This window comes from Oncorhynchus gorbuscha, unplaced genomic scaffold, assembly GCF_021184085.1.
Source record: "Oncorhynchus gorbuscha isolate QuinsamMale2020 ecotype Even-year unplaced genomic scaffold, OgorEven_v1.0 Un_scaffold_1637, whole genome shotgun sequence".
Lineage (NCBI taxonomy): Eukaryota > Metazoa > Chordata > Actinopteri > Salmoniformes > Salmonidae > Oncorhynchus > Oncorhynchus gorbuscha.
Window position 1 is genome coordinate 16,171 of NW_025746360.1, and position 17,010 is coordinate 33,180.

The window sequence follows — 17,010 nt, forward strand, 5'->3', positions numbered from 1 at the left end:
ATGTGAAATCCATAGATTAGGGCCTAATTCATTTATTTAAATGTCCTTATATGAACTGTAACTCAGTAAAATCGTATAAATTGTTGTATTTTTGTTCAGGGGGGTAAAAGCAACTCATTAAATGGATGAACATTTTCCAAATCCACTGTAAGACATGAGATACACATGTACAACAATAAAAGTCCCTGAGAGTAAATAAGAGTCCCAACACAATGTTCATTTTAAAGTGAAAATGTATATTTTTATTATTGGTACCATACATTAATTAATTCATCAATAAGTATCAAGGGCAAAAAAACTAACCAAAATATCAAACAAGGCTTTTTCTACAGGGTTGGTTTAGGGTACCAGTCACCTTTCTCTAGGCTTGCATCCAAAATAGCCCCCTGTTCCCTTATATAGTGCACTACTATATATAGTAGTGCTCTATGTAGGGAATAGGGCGCCATTTGAGACATATTCTCTGTTACAGCCAGAGCTGTACTGAAAACGTACACAATGTAGTCGACAGAGCTGGAACAACATTTACAGAACTAAATAACATGGGGTCGTGTCCCAAATGGCCCCCTGCTGTCACATTGGCCCTGAACAAAGGTACTGCACTACATCGGGTGCTCCGGGGGGGGGGGGGGGGGGGGGGCAGATCATATCACTGCTCATGGTTGAACTGGATGTATAAAGTTAGGAAATGATCTTATTTGTGATACTCTAACAGCGCCCCCTTGTGAGAATTGAAGGTATTACCAAACACATGCGCAACAGACTCAATATTACAGATCGAGCCTATACAACACAGGTATTGGAAATATATACAACCTTTACGACTTCAGGTAAACATTAATAACTAGTTGGGGTTGCGTCCCGAATGACACTCTGTATGTAGTGCACTACCTTCGACCATAACTTGATAGGGATTAGGGTACCATTTGGGACACATGGGTGGATGAATGATGGCAGGTTGTCTGTTCAGACGTTTTAAACAGCAGTAGATCATTAGCTTATTTGCTAATAGTAGTGTACATTTAGGATGAGTGTGTAACCGGGGGGGGGGGGGGGTGGAGAAACAGAACGTATATCTGATATTTCATTAAAAATAAATAGAAAAATGAAATGAAAAAAAATAAACCTGCTGAACTGGAAGATGCAAACATGTCTTCTGAATGGTGACTGTACCCCAGGGTTGTCTTCTCAATGGTGACTGTACCCCAGGGTTTTGTCTTCTGAATGGTGACTGTACCCCAGGGTTTTGTCTTCTGAATGGTGACTGTACCCCAGGGTTTTGTCTTCTGAATGGTGACTGTACCCCAGGGTTTTGTCTTCTGAATGGTGACTGTACCCCAGGGTTTTGTCTTCTCAATGGTGACTGTACCCCAGGGTTTTGTCTTCTGAATGGTGACTGTACCCCAGGGTTTTGTCTTCTGAATGGTGACTGTACCCCAGGGTTTTGTCTTCTGAATGGTGACTGTACCCCAGGGTTTTGTCTTCTCAATGGTGACTGTACCCCAGGGTTTTGTCTTCTCAATGGTGACTGTACCCCAGGGTTTTGTCTTCTGAATGGTGACTGTACCCCAGGGTTTTGTCTTCTGAATGGTGACTGTACCCCAGGGTTTTGTCTTCTCAATGGTGACTGTACCCCAGGGTTTTGTCTTCTGAATGGTGACTGTACCCCAGGGTTTTGTCTTCTGAATGGTGACTGTACCCCAGGGTTTTGTCTTCTCAATGGTGACTGTACCCCAGGGTTTTGTCTTCTGAATGGTGACTGTACCCCAGGGTTTTGTCTTCTGAATGGTGACTGTTACCCCAGAGTTTTGTCTTCTGAATGGTGACTGTACCCCAGGGTTTTGTCTTCTCAATGGTGACTGTACCCCAGGGTTTTGTCTTCTCAATGGTGACTGTACCCCAGGGTTTTGTCTTCTCAATGGTGACTGTACCCCAGGGTTTTGTCTTCTCAATGGTGACTGTACCCCAGGGTTTTGTCTTCTCAATGGTGACTGTACCCCAGGGTTTTGTCTTCTCAATGGTGACTGTACCCCAGGGTTTTGTCTTCTCAATGGTGACTGTACCCCAGGGTTTTGTCTTCTCAATGGTGACTGTACCCCAGGGTTTTGTCTTCTCAATGGTGACTGTACCCCAGGGTTTTGTCTTCTGAATGGTGACTGTACCCCAGGGTTTTGTCTTCTCAATGGTGACTGTACCCCAGGGTTTTATAAATGAATGTACACAAGTTAAAAAGATTTAAAAGAAAGAAGAAAAGAGAGAGAGAGAGAGAGAGAGAGAGAGAGAGAGAGAGAGAGAGAGAGAGAGAGAGAGAGAGAGAGAGGTGTCACTGTTATGATCAGGATGGACACTGTAAAGAGAGAGAGAGATGGAGAGAGGGGATTGGTTAAGAGATGTAAATGGAGAGACGGGATTGGTTGAGAGATGTAAATGGAGAGACAGGATTGGTTAAGAGGTTCATGTGTTTTTTCCTTCTTTTTGTCCATTTCTTTTTCGTTTCATTTCTTTCCATTAGATCAGAATGGCTTCAGGAACCAGTCAGAATACAGTCGTACAGAGCGTTGCTACAACCTTAAATATACAAAGCACAAATACACTAAAAAACAGGAGAAAATCTATCTCAAAAAACAGAAAAACATCCACAATTATTTCTCTTTAAAAGATATTAAAACAGACCAAATATATTTAGTCAGGGGGGAGGGTAGAATAACAGCAGTCCTGTTTTCTGGCTCCTTGGTCTGTTAGCTTCTGAATATCAGCAGTAAAAAATAACTAATAAAAAGTAGATTTGAAATGAAGGAGTAGAAAATAAAATCAAAACATTCTAGGGAAATAGAGACGGGTATAAAACTCTACAATGTTGTTGTTGTTTAAATGCTTTCTGTTATCTGTTAAAAGGTTGGATCAGTACTCCTTCAATGGTGTGTGTGTGTCTGTGTGAGAAAGCATTTTAAACTGATTGGATCTCAACTCCGGTCCGCTAGCTTTGGCACAGTCCAGGCTTTAGTTCTGAACAAGTAACACACACACACACACACACACACACACACACACACACACACACACACACACACACACACACACACACACACACACACACACACACACACACACACACACACACACACACACACACACACACACACACACACAGTGCAGCAGCAGAGTGGACCAGAGTTAAGACTCCATATCTAGTGACCATGATTCTTCTGAAGGTAGATGTGTGAGTCGTCCTCGTGTCCCCCTACCCCACCACCCCTTCCTGCACCCCTAGCTGGGTGCATCTCAACTGTCCCAAGCGTCTTCCCTCTCCTCAGGTCTCTCCTTAAGCGACCAGCTAGGAGAGCCAGGTCTGGAGGAGGCCCCTATAGGTAATAGCTCTCAGTCATTTCCTGTCACCTACCAAGCTCTCATATCAGAACTGATGTAGGAAGGTAGACAGGGAAAGGAAACCTCTTATCAACCAATGGGATCCTCCGTCTACTCCACAGACCAAGATAAAATCCCTATTAGAAAAGGGGCGATCCGTCGTCCCTACAGCCATTGTCTGGACGTCTAGATGAATGATATGTACCTGTTGATTCTTGAGGAATATATAACCTTTAAATGTCTCAGGGGCTTAATTCAACTGACGCACCCCGTCACAACCCACAGTATCAACGTGGTTTACTCTGTAACCATCTGTATAGCCTCAAAACATGCTTAAAACTATATATATATATATGTTTGTTATATCTTGGATGGTCAGTCCTTGTACCCATAGCGGTCTATGATTTTTAGAGTGGTTACACTTCTCCAGGCCCGTCCCTCAGCTTTTTACTAAAACAGGAGGTAGAGGTGACACTAAGTTATTTTTTCAACTGCGGATCGCCCCTTTAAGAGGAAATGATAAGAACAGTCAGGAAGCCACTACAGACAATTGACACACACCCACAAGGAGAGGAAACCCCTTTAAGACTATGGAAGCCCCTCCCCTCCCTCCCCTCCTCTACTGTGAGGCCTGAGACGTCGGGTTGTCACTCTTGCTCTCCTGGCTGGATGGGGCCTTGTTGTTCCAGGGAGAGTTGGCGCCCAGCGCGGGGCTGTTGTTGAAGCTGTCCTCGTCATCGATGCCGTTGGCCGCGTCAAACTGTTGGTTCTCCAGCCGCGTGATCAAGCGCTCGTCCTCGTCCCCGAACTCCCCTCCCATCAGGGTGGGCTCTCCCACCACCATAACGTCCTATAGGGGAGGAAGAAACCATTATTAGAGAGATAGGGGGAGGAGACGACTACCACTACTACCAAAGCTAGCTCCCCTCCTATCAGGGTGGGCTTTTCCTCCACCATCACATCTTAAAGGGGAGGGAGATAACATCATTACAAAGATAGGGGTGTAGAAGATAGGTTTTCCTGGCCGCTGTGGTCTGGCTTCTGCTTTGCTTGCTCTTTGAGATTTTAGACCACGTAACTGCAACACACTGTGACTGCTGATGTAAAAAGGGCTTCCTAAAACACATGTGATTGATTTGACTGCTACTTACTGGTACTTGGCTGGACAGGGGGAAGCTGCTCGCTGGACTCTTCTTCTTGTTGTTGTTGTTGGTGGTTCCTCCTCCGGCACTCATGGTGCTGCCACCTGACATCTTACGCTTCCTCCTCTTATTAGGGGCCTGTCTGGCTGGTTCAGCTAGAGGAGGGGTGGGGGATAGAGAGGAGAGGAGGGGGCGGTAGAGAGGAGAGGAGGAGGGGGGTAGAGAGGAGAGGGCGGTAGAGAGGAAGGGGAGGGGTAGAGAGGAGAGGGCGGTAGAGAGGAGGGGGAGGGGGGTAGAGACGAGAGGAGGGGGGTAGAGAGGAGAGGAGAGGGCGGTAGAGAGGAGAGGAGGGGGTAGAGAGGAGAGGGCGGTAGAGAGGAGGGGGTAGAGAGGAGAGGAGGGGGGGTAGAGAGGAGAGGGCGGTAGAGAGGAAGGGGGAGGGGTAGAGAGGAGAGGGCGGTAGAGAGGAGGGGGGGAGGGGGTAGAGACGAGAGGAGGGGGTAGAGAGGAGAGGAGAGGGCGGTAGAGAGGAGAGGAGGGGGTAGAGAGGAGAGGGCGGTAGAGAGGAGGGGGAGGGGTAGAGAGGAGAGGGGGTAGAGAGGAGGGGGGGGTAGAGACGAGAGGGGGGGTAGAGAGGAGAGGAGGGGGGGGTAGAGAGGAGAGGGGGGGTAGAGAGAGAGGGCGGTAGAGAGGAAAGGGGGGTAGAGAGGAGAGGGGGGTAGAGAGGAGAGGGGGGGGGCGAGAGAGGGGGAGGGAGAGGGGGTAGAGAGGAGAGGATGAGGGGTAGAGAGGAGAGGGGGAGGGGGTAGAGAGGAGAGGGGGAGGGGGTAGAGAGGAGAGGAGGAGGGGGAAGAGAGGAGAGGAGGAGGGGGAAGAGTTGGGGAAGAGAGGTAGATTTGGGGAGGAGAGAGTGGAGAACGGGAGACAGAGTTAGGACGGAGGTGAAGAGGTGTGTGCAGTCTTGGAACCCGGAACCCAATCTTGATGTGTGTGTGAGAGGTTGTGTGTATGTACGCGCGTGTGTGTGCTTACTGGGAGCCTGCCTCTCCGGCTCCTCTGGGGGAAAGGGAGAAGAGAGGGAGAGTTTGGTGTTAGGGAGGAGGAGTGTGTGTGTGCACGCGTTCACGCATGTGGGTGCACGTTCTGTCTGCCTGTGTGTGTTCGCCTGCACGTTGTATGTGTGTGTGCGCCTGCACGTTGTGTGTGTGTGTGTGTGTGTGTGTGCGCGCCTGCACGTTGTGTGTGCGTGTGTGTATGCGCCTACACGTTGTGTGTGTGTGTCTGCACGTTGTGTGTGTGTGTGTGTGTGTGTGACCTGAGCCCTAGGACCATGCCCCAGGTCTACCTGACATGATGACTCCTTGCTGTCCCCAGTCCACCTGGCCGTGCTGCTGCTCCAGTTTCAACTGTTCTGCCTTATTATTATTCGACCATGCTGGTCATTTATGAACATTTGATGAACATCCACCTGGCACAGCCAGAAGAGGACTGGCCACTCCACATAGCCTGGTTCCTCTCTAGGTTCCTTCCTAGGTTTTGGCCTTTCTAGGGAGCTTTTCCTAGCCACCGTGCTTCTACACTTGCATTGCTTGCTGTTTGGGGTTTTAGGCTGGGTTTCTGTCCAGCACTTTGAGATATCAGCTGATGTACGGAGGGCTTTATAAATACATTTGATGTGATTTGATTTGTGTGTGTGTGTGCGCCTGCACGTTGTGTGTGTGTGTGTGTGTGTATGTGTGTGTGTGCCTGCACGTTGTGTGTGTGTGTGTGTGTGTGTGTGTGTGTGTGTGTGTGTGTGTGTGTGTGTGTGTGTGTGTGTGTGTGTGTGTGTGTGTGTGTGTGTGTGTGTGTGTGTGTGTGTGTGTACGTTGTGTGTGTGTGTGTGTGCGCCTGCACGTTGTGTGTGTGTGTTACCTGGCGGGGCAACCATGCGTTGCCACTTCTGGAAGAGGCAGGTCTTGAGACAGTCCCTGGGGCTGAGGCTGTAGGTCTTGTGTCTGGACATCAGCTCCTGCATGGGCTCCAGAATCACACACAGCTACAGGAGAGACACATGACGGAGGGAGGGAGGGAGACTTGAGATGACAGAGAGACAAGACAACCATTCTTTGTGTAGTGGAAATTACCACCAGGTGTGAATTATTCATGACACGAAAGACAAGACACTCTCTTCACACGATAACATGTCCTTCACAGTGGACTTCAGTCTAATGTTGTACTCTAGTTTTTAGGCCATAAACTCCCCTGGATATGAAAGGTTTGTTAGGTGGAAGCTGTATGGCCTATCAGTACTATATACTACCCTACCTATCAGTACTATATACTACCCTACCTATCAGTACTATATACTACTACCCTACCTATCAGTACTATATACTACCCTACCTATCAGTACTATATACTACTACCCTACCTATCAGGTGACAATAAACTACTACCCCACCTATCAGGGGACAATAAACTACCAACCCACCTATCAGTACTGTTAAACTACTACCCTACCTATCAGTACTATGTACTACCCTACCTATCAGTACTATATACTACCCTACCTATCAGGGGACAATAAACTACTACCCTACCTATCAGTACTATGTACTACCCTACCTATCAGTACTATGTACTACCCTACCTATCAGTACTATATACTACCCTACCTATCAGGGGACAATAAACTACTACCCTACCTATCAGTACTATGTACTACCCTACCTATCAGTACTATGTACTACCCTACCTATCAGTACTATGTACTACCCTACCTATCAGTACTATATACTACCCTACCTATCAGGGGACAATAAACTACCAACCCACCTATCAGTACTGTTAAACTACTACCCTACCTATCAGTACTATGTACTACCCTACCTATCAGTACTATGTACTACCCTACCTATCAGTACTATATACTACTACCCCACCTATCAGTACTATGTACTACCCTACCTATCTATGTTTGTTGTTGTTGATGTTTGTGTGTACTCCCTGGGAGGTAGTGATCTATGTTTGTTGATGTTTGTGTGTACTCCCTGGGAGGTAGTGATCTATGTTTGTTGTTGTTGTTTGTGTGTACTCCCTGGGAGGTAGTGATCTATGTTTGTTGTTGTTGATGTTTGTGTGTACTCACTGGGAGGTAGGGATCTATGTTTGTTGTTGTTGATGTTTGTGTGTACTCCCTGGGAGGTAGAGATCTATGTTTGTTGTTGTTGATGTTTGTGTGTACTCCCTGGGAGGTAGTGATCTATGTTTGTTGTTGTTGATGTTTGTATGTACTCCCTGGGAGGTAGGGATCTATGTTTGTTGATGTTTGTGTGTACTCCCTGGGAGGTAGGGATCTATGTTTGTTGTTGTTGATGTTTGTGTGTACTCCCTGGGAGGTAGTGATCTATGTTTGTTGTTGTTGATGTTTGTGTGTACTCCCTGGGAGGTAGGGATCTATGTTTGTTGATGTTTGTGTGTACTCCCTGGGAGGTAGGGATCTATGTTTGTTGTTGTTGTTGATGTTTGTGTGTACTCCCTGGGAGGTAGTGATCTATGTTTGTTGTTGTTGATGTTTGTGTGTACTCCCTGGGAGGTAGGGATCTATGTTTGTTGATGTTTGTGTGTACTCCCTGGGAGGTAGTGATCTATGTTTATTGATGTTGTTGATGTTTGTGTGTACTCCCTGGGAGGTAGTGATCTATGTTTGTTGTTGTTGATGTTTGTGTGTACTCCCTGGGAGGTAGGGATCTATGTTTGTTGTTGTTGATGTTTGTGTGTACTCCCTGGGAGGTAGGGATCTATGTTTGTTGTTGTTGATGTTTGTGTGTACTCCCTGGGAGGTAGGGATCTATGTTTGTTGTTGTTGATGTTTGTGTGTACTCCCTGGGAGGTAGTGATCTATGTTTGATGTTGTTGATGTTTGTGTGTAGAGGTAGGGATCTACTCACTCGGAGGTAGTTGAGGGTGGAGTTTGACAGTCCACATCTGGTGATGTTCTTAGACAGCTGGTCTAACATCTGGGGGTCCTGGGCCTGTAGGGTTAGAGGTCAGGGGTTCGAGAGGTCAGGGGTTCGAGAGGTCAGGGGTTCGAGAGGTCAGGGGTTCGAGAGGTCAGGGGTTCGAGAGGTCAGGGGTTCGAGAGGTCAGGGGTTCGAGAGGTCAGGGGTTCGAGAGGTCAGGGGTTCTACAGGTCAGGGGTTCTACAGGTCAGGTCAGGGGTTCTACAGGTCAGGGGTTCTACAGGTCAGGGGTTCTACAGGTCAGGGGTTCTACAGGTCAGGGGTTCTACAGGTCAGGGGTTCTACAGGTCAGGGGTTCGAGAGGTCGGACACCATGTATTGATCTGTCTACCATCGCTATTAGACAACAGGTGAATGTGTGTGTGTGTGTTTAACTCACATGCATGGCCAGTATACTGCGTGGTATCAGTTCACGGTGCTGTCGGATGCTGAAGTGCCACGTCTTGATCCTCATCATGTCGTCAAACATGAACTCCAGGTACAGACGACCCTCCACACACACCTAGAGGGGTCAGAGGTCAGGGTTGCACTTTCTACAAAAGGAGATCACGAAAGTTATGTTCAGAATATTTGTTGTGCGCAAAGATAGCAATTCACCAGCAACTATGTGCCGAATCCAAGCATGACTTACATGTGTAGACTTTCACATAGAAGATGCACTGAACTCATTCAGTTGAGTTACAAATGCAGATTTTGATGTTAGGATTCTCCCTCATGTTTACAATAGCGTCCGCAGGAAAGACATAGTCTACGCACACACATACACACACCTGTGTGAACATGGGTTTTCCGTTCTGTGTAACCATGGTGCACTGGTCACAGTCCAGCGAGACGAAGTTGTTGTGGAAGGACTCTTTGGGGTGCTTCAACACGTAGTAGAGGTCGGTGGCGCCCCCCTCGAATATACTCCGGAAGTACCGCGGGATCAACGTCCGGCCAATCGCTGCGGAGGAGGAGGAGGAGACAGGAAGCAGAAGAACAGTGGAGCGTAAGTACACAACAACAGAGTCTCATAGGGTGGTTTCCCAGACACACATTAACCCTGGTCCTGAACCAATCAGACAGATCAATGGAGAACCCAGGCTCAGTCTGTGTCCAGGAAACTGGCCGTGTTCATTACAAAACAGACGACAATCATGACTTTCTGGCACGGACTCTTTTGCATTGACTATGCACACACACTCACTCACTCACTCACTCACTCACTCACTCACACACACACACACACACACACACACACACACACACACACACACACACACACACACTCACACACACACACACACACACACACACACACACACACACACACACACACACACACACACACACACACACACACACACACACACACACACACACACACACACACACACACTACACACACACTACATACACTCACTACATACACTCACATACTGACACCACACATACTTCCACTCCAACACACACTATATATTCCCACACACACTGGTACTGGTACTCCCTGTATATAACCATGTTATTACCTCATATCCCTACACAATGACTCAGTACTGGTACTTCCTGTATATAACCATGTTATTACCTCATATCCCTACACAATAACTCAGTACTGGTACTTCCTGTATATAACCATGTTATTACCTCATATCCCTACACAATGACTCAGTACTGGTACTTCCTGTATATAACCATGTTATTACCTCATATCCCTACACAATGACTCAGTACTGGTACTTCCTGTATATAACCATGTTATTACCTCATATCCCTACACATTGACTCAGTACTGGTACTTCCTGTATATAACCATGTTATTACCTCATATCCCTACACAATAACTCAGGACTGGTACTTCCTGTATATAACCATGTTATTACCTCATTGCCCTACACAATAACTCAGTACTGGTACTTCCTGTATATACCCATGTTATTACCTCATATCCCTACACATTGACTCAGTACTGGTACTTCCTGTATATAACCATGTTATTACCTCATATCCCTACACAATAACTCAGTACTGGTACTTCCTGTATATAACCATGTTATTACCTCATATCCCTACACAATAACTCAGTACTGGTACTTCCTGTATATACCCATGTTATTACCTCATATCCCTACACAATAACTCAGTACTGGTACTTCCTGTATATAACCATTTTATTACCTCATATCCCTACACAATAACTCAGTACTGGTACTTCCTGTATATAACCATGTTATTACCTCATATCCCTACACAATGACTCAGTACTGGTACTTCCTGTATATAACCATGTTATTACCTCATATCCCTACACAATGACTCAGTACTGGTACTTCCTGTATATAACCATGTTATTACCTCATATCCCTACACAATAACTCAGTACTGGTACTTCCTGTATATACCCATGTTATTACCTCATATCCCTACACAATAACTCAGTACTGGTACTTCCTGTATATACCCATGTTATTACCTCATATCCCTACACAATAACTCAGTACTGGTACTTCCTGTATATAACCATTTTATTACCTCATATCCCTACACAATAACTCAGTACTGGTACTTCCTGTATATAACCATGTTATTACCTCATATCCCTACACAATAACTCAGTACTGGTACTTCCTGTATATAACCATGTTATTACCTCATATCCCTACACAATAACTCAGTACTGGTACTTCCTGTATATAACCATGTTATTACCTCATATCCCTACACAATAACTCAGTACTGGTACTTCCTGTATATACCCATGTTATTACCTCATATCCCTACACAATAACTCAGTACTGGTACTTCCTGTATATAACCATTTTATTACCTCATATCCCTACACAATAACTCAGTACTGGTACTTCCTGTATATAACCATGTTATTACCTCATTGCCCTACACAATAACTCAGTACTGGTACTTCCTGTATATAACCATGTTATTTTCACTCCTTATTGTTATTCACTGTGGATTTCTTCCTCGTGTCACAATTTCAATATTTTTTTATTCTCATCTTTAACTATGCAGTGTTGGAAATCATTTCCCTGTTAGTCTACACCTGTTGTCTATGAAGCATTTCCCTGTTAGTCTACAGCTGTTGTCTATGAAGCATTTCCCTGTTAGTCTACACCTGTTGTCTATGAAGCATTTCCCTGTTAGTCTACACCTGTTGTCTATGAAGCATTTCCCTGTTAGTCTACACCTGTTGTCTATGAAGCATTTCCCTGTTAGTCTACACCTGTTGTCTATGAAGCATTTCCCTGTTAGTCTACACCTGTTGTCTATGAAGCATTTCCCTGATAGTCTACACCTGTTGTCTATGAAGCATTTCCCTGTTAGTCTACACCTGTTGTCTATGAAGCATTTCCCTGTTAGTCTACACCTGTTGTCTATGAAGCATTTCCCTGTTAGTCTACACCTGTTGTCTATGAAGCATGTCCCTGTTAGTCTACACCTGTTGTCTATGAAGCATTTCCCTGTTAGTCTACACCTGTTGTCTATGAAGCATTTCCCTGTTAGTGTACACCTGTTGTCTATGAAGCATGTCCCTGTTAGTCTACACCTGTTGTCTATGAAGCATGTCCCTGTTGGTCTACACCTGTTGTCTATGAAGCATGTCCCTGTTAGTCTACACCTGTTGTCTATGAAGCATTTCCCTGTTAGTCTACACCTGTTGTCTATGAAGCATTTCCCTGTTAGTCTACACCTGTTGTCTATGAAGCATGTCCCTGTTAGTCTACACCTGTTGTCTATGAAGCATTTCCCTGTTAGTCTACACCTGTTGTCTATGAAGCATTTCCCTGATAGTCTACACCTGTTGTCTATGAAGCATTTCCCTGTTAGTCTACACCTGTTGTCTATGAAGCATTTCCCTGTTAGTCTACACCTGTTGTCTATGAAGCATTTCCCTGTTAGTCTACACCTGTTGTCTATGAAGCATGTCCCTGTTAGTGTACACCTGTTGTCTATGAAGCATTTCCCTGTTAGTCTACAGCTGTTGTCTATGAAGCATGTCCCTGTTAGTCTACACCTGTTGTCTATGAAGCATGTCCCTGTTAGTCTACACCTGTTGTCTATGAAGCATTTCCCTGTTAGTCTACACCTGTTGTCTATGAAGCATTTCCCTGTTAGTCTACACCTGTTGTCTATGAAGCATGTCCCTGTTAGTCTACACCTGTTGTCTATGAAGCATGTCCCTGTTAGTCTACACCTGTTGTCTATGAAGCATTTCCCTGTTAGTCTACACCTGTTGTCTATGAAGCATTTCCCTGTTAGTCTACACCTGTTGTCTATGAAGCATTTCCCTGTTAGTCTACACCTGTTGTCTATGAAGCATTCCCTGTTAGTCTACACCTGTTGTCTATGAAGCATTTCCCTGTTAGTCTACACCTGTTGTCTATGAAGCATTTCCCTGTTAGTCTACACCTGTTGTCACATTTCCTGTTAGTCTACACCTGTTGTCTATGAAGCATTTCCCTGTTAGTCTACACCTGTTGTCTATGAAGCATTTCCCTGTTAGTCTACACCTGTTGTCTATGAAGCATTTCCCTGTTAGTGTACACCTGTTGTCTATGAAGCATTTCCCTGTTAGTCTACAGCTGTTGTCTATGAAGCATGTCCCTGTTAGTCTACACCTGTTGTCTATGAAGCATGTCCCTGTTAGTCTACACCTGTTGTCTATGAAGCATTTCCCTGTTAGTCTACACCTGTTGTCTATGAAGCATTTCCCTGATAGTCTACACCTGTTGTCAAGAAGCATTTCCCTGTTAGTCTACACCTGTTGTCTATGAAGCATTTCCCTGATAGTCTACACCTGTTGTCTATGAAGCATTTCCCTGTTAGTCTACACCTGTTGTCTATGAAGCATGTCCCTATTAGTCTACGAAGCATGTCCCTATTAGTCTACGAAGCATCTCTCTCTCTCTCTCTCTCTCTCTCTCTCTCTCTCTCTCTCTCTCTCTCTCTCTCTCTCTCTCTCTCTCTCTCTCTCTCTCTCTCTCTCTCTCTCTCTCTCTCTCTCTCTCTCTCTCTCTCTCTCTCTCTCTCTCTCTCTCTCTCTCTCTCTGTCTGTCTGTCTGTCTGTCTGTCTGTCTGTCTGTCTGTCTGTCTGTCTGTCTGTCTGTCTGTCTGTCTGTCTGTCTGTCTGTCTGTCTGTCCTGTTGTCCTGTATCTCTTGGGCCCGTCCTCCAGACAGAAGGTTATGGTCAACATGGCATCGTCCTCAAAGAACTCTGTAGTGAATGCATCCCACCACAGATTATCACATTCCTAGAGAGAGGAGAGAGAGAGAGAGAGAGAGAGAGAGAGAGAGAGAGAGAGAGAGAGAGAGAGAGAGAGAGAGAGAGAGAGAGAGAGAGAGAGAGAGAGAGAGAGAGAGAGAGAGAGAGAGAAGAGAGAGAGAAGAGAAAGAGAAGAGAAAGAAGAGAAAGAGAAAGAGAGAGAGAAGAGAAAGAGAGAGAGGGAGGAGAAAGAGAGAGAGAAGAGAAAGAGAGAGAGAGAGAAAGAGAGAGAGAGAGAAAGAAGAGAGAGAAGAGAAAGAAAGAGAGAAGAGAGAGAGAGAGAGAGAGAAGAGAGAGAGAGAGAGAGAGAGAGAGAGAGAGAGAGAGAGAGAGAGAGTTAGCATAGTATTCAGTATGGTATTCTTAGTAAAGTGATGTGAGAATGAGTGGGAAGAAGAAGGATAGACAGGCAGACAGACAGATGTGCAGACAGATTGACGGGCAGACAGACAGACGGACAGAGAGATGAAGTGTTAAGCTCCATTCTACCTCTGTCCAGTTCTGTAGCCGTTTGTTGAGCTCAAATATCCTGTAGTCTGTCTGGTTCCCGTATGGTGTGTGTCTCCTGAGACAGACAGGAGAGGTTAGATGGACTTGGGTCAGTTAGGATCACCACTTTATTTTAAGAATGTGAAATGTCAGAATAATAGTAGAGAGAATGATTTATTTCAGCTTTTATTTCTTTCATCACATTCCCAGTGGGTCAGACGTTTACATACACTCAATTAGTATTTTGTAGCATCGCCTTTAAATTGTTTAACTTGGGTCAAACGTTTCAGGTAGCCTTCCACAAGTTTCCCACAATAAGTTGGGTGAATTTTGGCCCATTCCGCCTGACAGAAGATTTGTAGGCCTCCTGACAGAGCTGGTGTAACTGAGTCGGGTTTGTAGGCCTCCTGACAGAGCTGGTGTAACTGAGTCAGGTTTGTAGGCCTCCTGACAGAGCTGGTGTAACTGAGTCAGGTTTGTAGGCCTCCTGACAGAGCTGGTGTAACGGAGTCAGATTTGTAGGCCTCCTGACAGAGCTGGTGTAACGGAGTCAGGTGTGTAGGTCTCCTGACAGAGCTGGTGTAACTGAGTCAGGTGTGTAGGCCTCCTGACAGAGCTGGTGTAACTGAGTCAGGTTTGTAGGCCTCCTGACAGAGCTGGTGTAACGGAGTCAGGTTTGTAGGCCTCCTGACAGAGCTGGTGTAACGGAGTCAGATTTGTAGGCCTCCTGACAGAGCTGGTGTAACGGAGTCAGGTTTGTAGGCCTCCTGACAGAGCTGGTGTAACAGAGTCAGGTGTGTTGGCCTCCTGACAGAGCTGGTGTAACGGAGTCAGGTTTGTAGGCCTACTTGCTCACACACGCTTTTTTAGTTCTGCCCACAAATGTTCTATAGGATCGAGGTCAGGGCTTTGTGATGGCTACTCCAATACCTTGACTTTGTTGTCCTTAAGCCATTTTGCCACAACTTTGGTAGTATGCTTGGGATCATTGTCCATTTGGAAGACCCAATTGTGACCAAGCTTTAACTTCCTGACTGATGTCTTGAGATGTTGCTTCAATATATCCACATAATTTTCCTCCCTCGTGATGCCATCTATTTTGTGACATGCACCAGTCCCTCCTGCAGCAAAGCACCCCACAACATGATGCTGCCACCCCCATGCTTCACAGTTCTGATGGTGTTCTTCGGCTTGCAAGCCTCCCCTTTTCTCCTCAAAACATAACAATGGTCATTATGGACAAACAGTTATATTTTTGTTTCATCAGACCAGAGGACATTTCTCCAAAAAGTACAATTTTTGTCCCCATGTGCAGTTGCAAACCGTAGTCTGGCTTTTCGATGGCAGTTTTGGAGCAGTGGCTTCTTCCTTGCTGAGCGGCCTTTCAGGTTATGTCAATATAGGACCCGTTTTACTGTGGATATAGACCGTTTTGTACCCGTTTCCTCCAGCATCTTCACAAGGTAATTTGCTGTTGTTGTGGGATTGATTTGCACTTTTCACACCAAAGTACATTCATCTCTAGGAGACAGAATGCGTCTCCTTCCTGAGTGGAATGACGGCTGTGTGGTCCCTTGGTGTTTATACTTGCGTACTATCGTTTCTACAGATGAACGTGGTACCTTCAGGCATTTGGAAATTGCTCCCAAGGATGAACCAGACTTGTGGAGGTCTGCAATTATTTTTCTGAGGTCTTGGCTGATTTATTTTGATTTTCCCCTGATGTCAAGCAAAGAGGCACTGAGTATGAAGATAGGCCTTTAAATACACCAACAGGTACACCTCCAATTGACTCAAATGATGTCAATTAGCCTATCAGAAGCTTCTAAAGCCATGACATAATTTTCTGGAATTTTCCAAGCTGTTTAAAGGCACAGTCAACTTAGTGTATGTGAACTTCTGACCCACTGGAATTGTGATACAGTTATTTATAAGTGAAATAATCTGTCTGTCAACAATCGTTCGGAAAAATGACTTGTGTCATGAACACAGTAGATGTCCTAGAGGTCGTAACCGACTTGCAAAAACTAGAGTTTGTTAACAAGAAATGTGTGGAGTGGTTGAAAAACCAGTTTTAAAGACTCCAACCTCAAGTGTATGTAAACTTCCCACTTCAACTGTAAATGCTACAGGAACTTAAACTGAGTACAGGCACATATTTCAGTCCACTAAAAACGCAGACGGTAGCAGAAATGGATGTAGGTCTGTGATATCTAGAGCAGAAACATCCAGACTAGAAACAGTAAGTCTTACCCTATTCCAGGCTCCAGGTATGAGGGGGGGTACATGGGGGTTGGGCTGCAGAGAGAGAACACACGCTGTCAAGGAAACATCTAGATTAATACTGCTCTTTCTCCACACAAAATGTGAATTGTAACTGTTGCCTGTTATCTGTAAGAACCAGATGAGACAGTTAGCCTGGACATGTTACCCCCCCCCCAGCGCGCACGCACGCACGCACACACGCACACGCGCACACACACACGCGCACACACACACATCACCCTGAGATCTGGACGAGCTAACAGGACTTCCTGTAACAATCCATCTCCGAGGAGGAGATACAGTGAGGGAAAAAAGTATTTGATCCCCTGCTGATGTTGTACGTTTGCCCACTGACAAAGAAATGATCAGTCTATCATTTTAATGGTGGTTTATTTGAACAGTGAGAGACAGAATACCAACAAAAAAATCCAGAAAAACACATGTCAAAAATGTTATAACTAGATTTGCATTTTAATGAGGGAAATA

The 17,010-nt window shown here is 45.4% G+C and overlaps 1 protein-coding gene across 5 annotated transcripts in view; it reads right to left on the bottom strand.

Moving 5' to 3' along the window:
* Window positions 1-215: 215 nt before the first annotated feature.
* Window positions 216-17,010, bottom strand: part of LOC124023572 (LIM domain-binding protein 1) — a 57,972-nt gene continuing 41,177 nt past the window's right edge. For 3 of the 5 annotated variants that reach the window (XM_046337949.1, XM_046337948.1, XM_046337950.1), the window contains exons 3-11: window positions 16,513-16,557; window positions 14,260-14,335; window positions 13,657-13,759; window positions 9,283-9,455; window positions 8,892-9,014; window positions 8,441-8,524; window positions 6,423-6,546; window positions 4,518-4,663; window positions 216-4,216 (exon numbers count right to left, since the gene is read on the bottom strand). In XM_046337949.1, the coding sequence (XP_046193905.1) occupies window positions 3,986-4,216; window positions 4,518-4,663; window positions 6,423-6,546; window positions 8,441-8,524; window positions 8,892-9,014; window positions 9,283-9,455; window positions 13,657-13,759; window positions 14,260-14,335; window positions 16,513-16,557 (1,105 nt within the window). In that variant the 3' untranslated portion in view covers window positions 216-3,985. Of the gene's footprint in view, window positions 4,217-4,517; window positions 4,664-6,422; window positions 6,547-8,440; window positions 8,525-8,891; window positions 9,015-9,282; window positions 9,456-13,656; window positions 13,760-14,259; window positions 14,336-16,512; window positions 16,578-17,010 lie in introns of all 5 variants that reach the window. The other 2 variants (XM_046337951.1, XM_046337952.1) reach the window with 1 other exon arrangement.